The sequence below is a fragment of the Cebus imitator genome, unplaced genomic scaffold (genome assembly GCF_001604975.1).
Source record: "Cebus imitator isolate Cc_AM_T3 unplaced genomic scaffold, Cebus_imitator-1.0 Scaffold548, whole genome shotgun sequence".
Classification (NCBI taxonomy): domain Eukaryota; kingdom Metazoa; phylum Chordata; class Mammalia; order Primates; family Cebidae; genus Cebus; species Cebus imitator.
This window is the reverse complement of record NW_016107863.1, coordinates 200,748-209,161: the sequence shown is the minus strand read 5'-3', so window position 1 is coordinate 209,161 and position 8,414 is coordinate 200,748. Positions and strand designations below refer to the sequence as shown.

Below are 8,414 nucleotides of genomic sequence, written 5' to 3'. Positions count from 1 at the left end.
AGCCCAGGCAGAGTCCTCTCGCCACAGCTGGCTGCATGGGAGCTGGAGCCAACAGCACTGTCTCTTGCCCGGCAAGAGGCCCGAAGCTAAACTGTGCCCCTCTTTGCACTGTATTCCTCCAGAAGGACCATAGCTGGAGCCCTGGGTCTGTGGGGGCATCTCTGATGGCCTTGGGGACGGGACTCCAGTCTCCTCAACACTCCAGGGGATGAGGGGCCAGCCTGGGCTCTGCCAAAGGGCTGTCTGTGCTGGGTGTGTGGGGATGCCGGGCTCGGAAAACCCACACCTAGCCCTTCAGGGGATGAAAGGAGGGGAAGGGAAAGCAGGAACAACAGCAACTCTCAGGCACAACTAGCGGGAAAGGAGGCAGCCCAGCGGGCCCCCACAGCCCCTCCCAAGAGACAGCTGACAGTCACGACAGCCAGCGAGCACACCACGTGGAGCCCATGCGTTGGCAGGAGGATGCAGACGCCTTAGGTGTGGGGTGTGTGCGTTACCTACAAACTAACACCGTTCAGCACGCGACGGGGGCCTGGCGGACAAGTTCGTGTCCCAACTGGTCCCCCAGAGGGCCAGGAGCACAGACGGACACACGTGGAGCTTGGGTGGGAAGCGGCCCCACGAATGCCAGTGATTTTTACAGCTTTTTCCTTCCTTTTGTTTTTTTTTTTTTTTTTTCATTTCATCTGATGTCAATTTTTTTGTGTGGTTATCGTCGTCATCTTGTTTTTTTTTGTTTTGTTTTTAAACAAATCACATCTGGTCTTGTTTTTCTGCAGACACAGGCACCAGGGGAGGGAACGAGGCAGACACAAACATGCGACAGGCAGGCCGTGTGCCCGAGGGCAGTCGGGCTCCAAACACCAACTCTGTCCGGCGAAACCAGGGCGCAGCTCTGAAACGGGGCGGGTGGGTCAGCTCTTCAGCAGCCCCTCTCCCGTCCACCCCCAGGCTCTGCTGTCTGCCACACGGCACCGCAGGGAGGGTTAAAGTTAACGTCCAGAAAAGGGCCCACTCAAGAGAGGGGTTCAAGGTGCCCAGCCCAATTACTACCATCCCTGTAAAACTGGGCTCTGGGCCCGCTGCACCCGCCACCTGGGAAAGTCTGTCTGGGGCTCTAACAGTCCTCACAAACAGGGCACAGTGCCCAGGAGTGCGCTCCCCGGGGCCCATCCACCTACAACCCACCCCGCTCTGGCCAGCGCCACGGCTCAGGCCCTCGTCAGCTCCTCAGTCCTCTGGGGAGGCCCGCCATACCCAGCCTGCTGTGGTCCCTCACATCATTCCCGTGGCCTCACTAGGAAAGCTCAGGGGCACCCCAGGCGTGGTCTCTGCCACAGGCCCCACTGCTCCCCATTGCCTCCCCGGGCTGCAGCCGCTCACACCACGGCCACCCCTCTGCCCCAGCTGTCACTTGGGCCAGGGCACTCACCTTCACTGCAGCGGGGCCACGGGCGCACCCGAGCAGTGGAAGTGCACATTCTGCCACTTGCCATCGCGGCGGTGCCACACGCGGGTCTCCTCAGACTGGCTGGTGCGGGGCCGGCCCTGCCCGTCGATGTACTGCGTGAGCCGGATGTAGGCGATGCAGGCGGTGTCCTCGCCGATGATGTGCACGTGCGGGTTCAGGATGGTCGTGTGGATCGGCTTGCTGTTCTTGGCCAGCACTAGAGACAGCAGTGCGGGGGTCTCAGGTGCTGTGGCTGCCTGGTGCCCACCTTCCACCCCACCAGCCCGACCCCTTCCCTCTTAACTCCCCTTACTGGGGAGGCTCGGCTCTCCTGGGAGCCGCATGGGCCCTCCAAGAGTGAGATTCTGGGGGCCAGGTATGGCCTCTGTGGGCGGGTAGGGGGGGCTGGCCAACCCTGGGCACAGAGGGGCAGGGCTTCCATAGGCAGCCACCAGGCTGCCCCTGGGAGGGGTCGAGGGGCTCTCCTCGGGGCACCGCCCCCTCATGCCCTCCTCGGCTCCCTCACTCACGGTTCTCGAAGTAAAATCTGTGGAAGTCCATCCCTTCAACCAGGTTGCCCAGAGCTTCAGGCTCAAACGAGGTCAGCCCTGGGTCACAGATTTTCCTGGGGGCCAAATCCAAGTGAGGAGGGGCCCTGTGGACCCCTGACTTGGAGCAGGCCCCCCACCCAGAGTCCCACAGCCTTGTCCTGCACATCCCCCCCCCCAGCCCCGGGGACTCACGCGTAGGCCTCAAAGTCACCGTTGTTGACGGCCTCGATGAGCTGCTCCGTGGTCTTGATGATCTCCTGCTTCCGGGCTGTGGGGAGACACGGTCAGGTGACCATGGGCGCTGGCCCGTTGCCCCCAGACCCCTCCACACAGCCCAGGGGAGGGCCTGGGGGAGCGCAAGCTGCAGCCACTCCGTGTTCCTGCCGCTCCTCACAGAAGAGATCCTCTCAGCCCTCTCCCCAGTGGCTTCCTCATTTCCAAGTGCAACAGCTTCCATCTTACTTAACTAAAATATTTGTGAATGACAGAAATGTTCTATCCACATTACAAAATGCCTGGAAAATGCAGAAAGACAGAAAAAAATCGCCCACAATTTACCCAGAGGTTGCCCTCCTGGCCCCACTCGCCATCCGCTGCAGTCTCCCTCCTGCCCACCTGTGGGCCGGCCACCGGGCCCACCAGACCTCGCCCCATGCTTCCCTGCAGCTTCCCGGCCCCACCCTCCTCCCGAGCCTTGGGCTCTTAGTGCTTCCTTCACCCAGCAGCTCTGATGAGGGGCTACTGAGTACAGGCACCAGGCGAGAAGGAGAGACCGGCCTTGAAGGAGCCATCAGTAAGGCCACGAGGAGGCCGAGAAGGAGGAAGCAGCAGGGGGCGGCCAGGCGCAGCGGGGGCTGCAGGGTTCCCCAGACCGATGACCAGGGGTGTCCCGGCAGCAGGAAGAGCAAGCTGGTCTCTTGTTCCCCACTTTCTCATAGGAGTTGCATCCTGCTGGCTCCACCTGCTATCCCTGCAGACACCCCCATTTCCTCGCACCCCCATACCCAGGCTTCTCCAGGGAGCCTGCCTGTGGCTCCTGCCCATTCCCCTCGGCTTCCAACAGGCCCAGCCAAGCTGGTCCTCACTGGCCTCCAGGGCGCTCACCCGCAGTCCGTGTTGCTGCTTTACCTACAATTTATTTTCATTGTAAAATATTTTAAACGTGTGGAAGATGCAGAAAGAACAATAGAACCTACATTCTACAGATTCAAATCTTAACATGTTCCTATTCAGTTTAGATGCATTTAAAAGAAATAAAGCACCACACCACACATACAGTTTGAAGATGCCTGTGTTCTCCTCAATCTTGCTTCATTCACTCTCTTCAGACAGATCTATCGTCTTGAGTGAGGTCCCCAGCCATTTCTGCGAGGATATATATGCAGGCAAGCACACATACGCACACTCCCACACAGAACACACATGCACACACACGCTCACCTATACACATGAGTAACAGTAATTTCTCAAAGTAATTTGTCCATGGAAACAACTCAAACCCCCAGGAGTGCACCGGAAGCAGGTTCCTGGGAACTCTCCCTTGGGGGTCTCTGTACTCCCAGCGCTGTGCTCTGTGACCCTCAGGCTGCTGCAGGCCACACCTGGGATGCCACCCTCAAACAGTTGCCTGCCCTGCAGGACACCATTTTCACCAAGAAGGCAGGCCCTGTGGTGTGGTTTCCTCTTTTCAGCTGTGAGTGCTGCCTCCAATGGCCATACATGTGACCTGTCTGTGGTCTAAATTCCCAGAGGAGGAAATCCTGGTTTTTTTTTTTTTGAAATGGGAGTCTCGCTTTGTCACCCAGGCTGGAGTGCAGTGGCATGATCTCGGCTCACTGCAACCTCCGCCTCCCGGCTTCAAGGGATTCTCCTGCCTCAGCCTCCCGAGTAGCTGGGACTACAGGCGCCCACCACCACACCTGGCTAATTTTTTGTGTGTATTTTTAGTAGAGATGGTTTCACCATGTTGGCCAGGCTGGTCTTGAACTCCTGACCTCAAGTGATTCTCCCCATCTCAGTCTCCCAGAGTGCTGGGATTACAAGCGTGAGCCATCGCACCTGGCCAGAGGAGGGAATTCTAAGCACGCCCTGTGGTGGGGTTGCCTTTCTCTCTCCCACCCGGCCTCTAGGAGCTCACCTCACCAGGGAGCCCACCTGGCAGCTGGACTGAGCCCACGAAGAAGGCGCCACACGCCCAGGTGTGCTCATGCATGTGTGTGGGTGCTGCCTGGGAATGCCTGTGCTGCACCTGTCTGCTCTGGGGCCTCATGTCCCCTGCTGCACCATGACAGTAGGAGGGGCCAAGAGCACCTGAGGAGTGGGGTGAACACATGTTCATGTATGTGATCATATGCATGTATGTACACGTGATCGCTTGTGCCTGTGCATGTGTGGACGCATGCATGTGTGCAGGCAGGTGTGTGTGGGAATGTGTGTGCATGAAGTGCATCCACATGCATGAGCACCTGTGTGTACAGGTGTATGTGCAGTGCCTGTGAGTGTACACAGGTTGTGTGTGCCTGTGTTTTGTGGCGTGGGCACCCCTGGATTGCCCCTGTCTGGAAAGGCCCTCTCTCCTGACCCAGCTGCACTTCTGCTGCCAGCATGTGTCCCTTTCTTGCTTAACTTTCACTAGACCAAGTCATGGATGGTTCTCAGGGCAGTCTTGCTATAGAATCCCAGTTCCCACCCACCTGATGGACCCTGGAAAGCTGCCCCCCAGGAAGGTGGGCTACAGGCTCCAGAGGACCCTTCCCCTCCAGTTCCTGCTGCGGCCATCACGAGTCCCTTTCCTGGCCCCACTCCACCTGCCCAGCTCCGGGAAGGCACAGGGCTCTGTCCTAACGCATGCTATGGCTGTTCCTGTCCTTGCCCGTGGGACCCAGGACAGTGGCATATGACACTTGAGGGCCTGCCCTACCCCCACCCCAGCTGCTACGTTCCTGCCTCTTCTCCACCCTCTGCCTGGCACCTGCCTCTCCCCTGCCTCATGCCCCCCTTTCACCTGTCCTTTCCTGGAGGTGGCCCCAAGCTTCAGGTCTGACCTCTCTTCCACCTGCAGCCAGTCCTCCCAGTAGCCCCCGAGCTGGACTCCACTAAGCTGCCTAGCTCTGTCCTTCTTGCATCAAGAGAGAAGTCCGGTGTCCACATGTCCCAAACACCTCCTGTCTCTTAGTTAATCCCCCTTTCTAATGGACAGAGAGAGCTGCCCTCCCACTCCACGGGGGTTCTCAGGCGCACAGCAGCATGCAGCTGGAATGGAGGAGAGAGTGACACTATTTCACGTGCTTTCCAGTCTGCGTTGGTTCTATAGTTACCTTACACTGGTGGTAAGTGAAACTAATCTTCCGTCTAATGAAGTAATATGCAGTGCTTTTAAACAAATTGTAATTAAAAAGGGAGTTGGTGGGAAAAGTGTGTAAACAGAAGAGGAGATGTGTGGTCAGAGTTCCGATCAAGAGTGGTAACCACGCTGAAGGGTGGGAAGCAGGTCTGTTGTGAGAGCCACCCATCCATTCCACAGACGGGAAGCCGAGCCTGCCTCTGCCCTGCGGAACGGCGCTGCCCAGCCTGACCCAGCCCCCACTCCACCTCCCCACATAGCATATGGGCACTTTGGTGTCCTCGATACCCGGGACTCTGAAGAAGGGCATGATCCCCGAGGGAGGGAAGGGAGGGGGCCCAACATGAGGGAGTGCCGGGTGGGGAAGCCTGCTAGCTGAGGACAAGCTGTCCTGATAGCTCCAGGCACAAAGGGGAGGCAGTGGCAGGGTCTGGGCCTGGAGGGTCTGCCCGTGCCAAGAGTCTCTTCAAGGTCAGGACTTTCAGGTGCCCCAACGTGAAAGGGAGCCTCAAATTGCCTATGGCTTTCTTGGGGTGAGGTGGCAGGCCCAGGCAGGCCCAACGAGTCCAGCTGGGGCCAGAGCGGGTTCTCATCCTGGCCTGGACTCCTGGGACCCCAAGCCCCATCTCTCAGAGCCAGAGGTGGCTGCGGGAGGGAGGGCAGCTGCCCAGGGATCAGGCTGGATTTCGTATAATCTGAGATTAGAGAGCGTGGGTGGGGAGAAGACAGGGCCTGAGGCAGGCTGGGGGACACCTGCCCTATTTACACAGCTGGTGGGTGCCTTCTGGAGGAACGAGGGGGCCCCTGATTGGCCTGTAGGATGGCCCAGAACCGGCCACCTTCCGCCTGGGCCCAGGTGCCCTCAGGGCAGTGCCCAGACTCCTCTTCTCCCCAAGTTCCTGGAACGTCTTGCCCACCCCTCTCCCAGCCCTGCCCAGCCCCTCCCAGGAGGGCCACACGAATCTCCATCCTGCCCTGCTCACAGCGCCTTCCTGCAGCCTCTGCCTCCCCAGCCAAGCTCAGGGCAGACTCTGGAGGGGCAGGTCTGTACTGTAGCCCCTGAAGGTGAGCCTGGGCACTGAGTCCCGAGCTGGCCACTTTGCACCCAGCCCAGGCCCTGCCCTTAAGAGGACTCACCCCCGGCTACTGCACAGACCTTGAGGGCAGGCTGTAGCCCTGGGGTGGGGTCATGCCAACCTGATGGGGTGACCTTCCAGGCAGGCTCCTTTGGGCACATTCCTCCATTTCTGCACGGAGAGCAAGCCCTTAAAATCAGAGGAGCTGCTGCGGACATGGCGGGTGTGGGGGGTTCTGACCATTCCCAGAAGCTCTGCTGTGCCCCCACCCCAGCTGCATGGCGGCCCCTCCCTCCTGGAGTTCTGGCCACCCAGGCACCCCGACCTCACCTTCAAGAACCTGGTCTCTCCCCTTAGCCGCTCGCCTCCGAACCCCGCAGTCAGCCCCTGCTGGGGGTCCTCGGCCGACCACAGAATGCTCAGGGGGTGGGTGTCCCTCCAGAGGCTGCCCCCGCCCTCTCTGGCACCGGGTGAATCCAGTGCCCCTTTAAGCCTACAGGATACGTCCCCCTCTCGGGCCGCTGTGTCCACTCCCCTTGGCCCTGGTCACCGGCAGCAGCCCCCAGGCCCAGTCTGCAGATGGGATGAGGGCACGCAGACCCTACCTGTTCCTCAGGTACTCACCCAGCCACTGCCCTGCCATGCCGAGCCCTTGGCCCAGCAGCCTCTTCTCTGAGAGCATCTCCGCACCACCCCCAGCCTGGTGTCTCCCCACAGGTAGGGGTGGCGGCAGCCCTGGGATGTCATCCATCCCTGTAAGCGATACTGTGGGCAGTCAGCAGACAGGCCGGGAGGTGGCCCAGCCTGGCTCCTCCCTGACTGGAGGCCGCCCAGCCCAGCCTCTGCTTCCCGTCCCGCCCGCTCTGCTTCAGCCTGGCCCTAGCTGCCCCCTAGATCTGTACCCTCCGATCCCCACCTGCTCCCTGCTGTCTGGACTTGGGCAGCTCGAATGCCAGAGTGCCTCAGGCTGGAACTGACACTTTTCTCTCCCTGCCCAGCAGGTCCACTTCGACACAAACCGGCAGCTCCCGGCGTGCCAGCCCTTGCCACACGCTTGGACCCTCTGCCGCCCATTCCCCTCACATCAGGAAAAGCTATGGATCTCAGGGTCAAGAGTGCTGGCGTCGGCGACAAACCTGCTCTTTCAGACACTCTTCCTACACGCAGGTTTCACACATGCTTCATAATCATAACCTCTATTTTCAGAGACTCAGTGGCACCTTCATGTGCTTCAAAGCCATTCCCTGGGACCCAGCGGAGGGATCCTGCGCCCCCGCCCTCCCCTGCAAGCTGGCCCTTCCCAGAGCACCACTGCCGGCTCACACGCCCTGAGCCCCTCCGGGCAGGCACTGCCAGAGCCACTCAAGGTGCTACTTACACGGGGCGGGCAGGGGGCCAGGGAGAGACGGAGATGGGCAGGGCAGGGGCCCCACTGGCGAGGGGCCCTCGGCTTCTGGGGTCCCTGAGCCCCTCCTCACAGAGTTCAGGATGTCAGAGATCCTGGGGGCTGGGGTGGAACAGATCAGACGTAAACACAAGGCAGGCACGGGGTCACGCAGGAGAGAAACCCATGGGCAGACAGCCAAGCCAGAGAGTGGTGGGCACAGAGGGAGACAGGGGGTTGGGGCACGAGGGGACAGAGGGGAGGGAGGGAGGATAGAGGGTGTGGGGGGAAGAGGGTGGACATGGGCCGATAGAGGGGATGTGGGGAACAGGGGGAAGCTTAGAGGACAGAGGGGAGCTTGGGGGACAGAGAGGGAAACAGGAAATGGAGGAGACTTGGAGGACAGAGGAGAATGTGGGGGGACAGAGTGGGGTATAGGGGGCAGAGCAGGGTGTGAGGGGATCAAGGGTGATGTGGAGACAGAGGGGGATGTGGGGGTACAGAGGGGGATGTGGGGGTACAGAGGGGGATGCAGGGTACAGAGGGATATGGGGGAATGGAAGGGATGTTGGGGGACAGGTGGGATGTGGGGGGACAGAGGGGGATGTAG

At 60.1% G+C, this 8,414-nt stretch overlaps 1 protein-coding gene across 21 annotated transcripts in view; it reads right to left on the bottom strand.

Annotated features, from left to right (window-relative positions):
• Window positions 1-726: 726 nt before the first annotated feature.
• Window positions 727-8,414, bottom strand: part of CAMK2B (calcium/calmodulin dependent protein kinase II beta) — a 104,141-nt gene continuing 96,453 nt past the window's right edge. For 11 of the 21 annotated variants that reach the window (XM_037733821.1, XM_017515388.2, XM_017515390.2 and 8 more), the window contains 5 exons: window positions 7,799-7,927; window positions 2,194-2,269; window positions 1,981-2,075; window positions 1,433-1,667; window positions 727-895 (listed from right to left, as the gene is read on the bottom strand). In XM_037733821.1, coding sequence (XP_037589749.1) covers window positions 1,435-1,667; window positions 1,981-2,075; window positions 2,194-2,269; window positions 7,799-7,927 — 533 coding nt within the window. In that variant the 3' untranslated portion in view covers window positions 727-895; window positions 1,433-1,434. Of the gene's footprint in view, window positions 962-1,432; window positions 1,668-1,980; window positions 2,076-2,193; window positions 2,270-7,798; window positions 7,928-8,414 lie in introns of all 21 variants that reach the window. The other 10 variants (XM_017515396.2, XM_017515398.2, XM_037733823.1 and 7 more) reach the window with 2 other exon arrangements.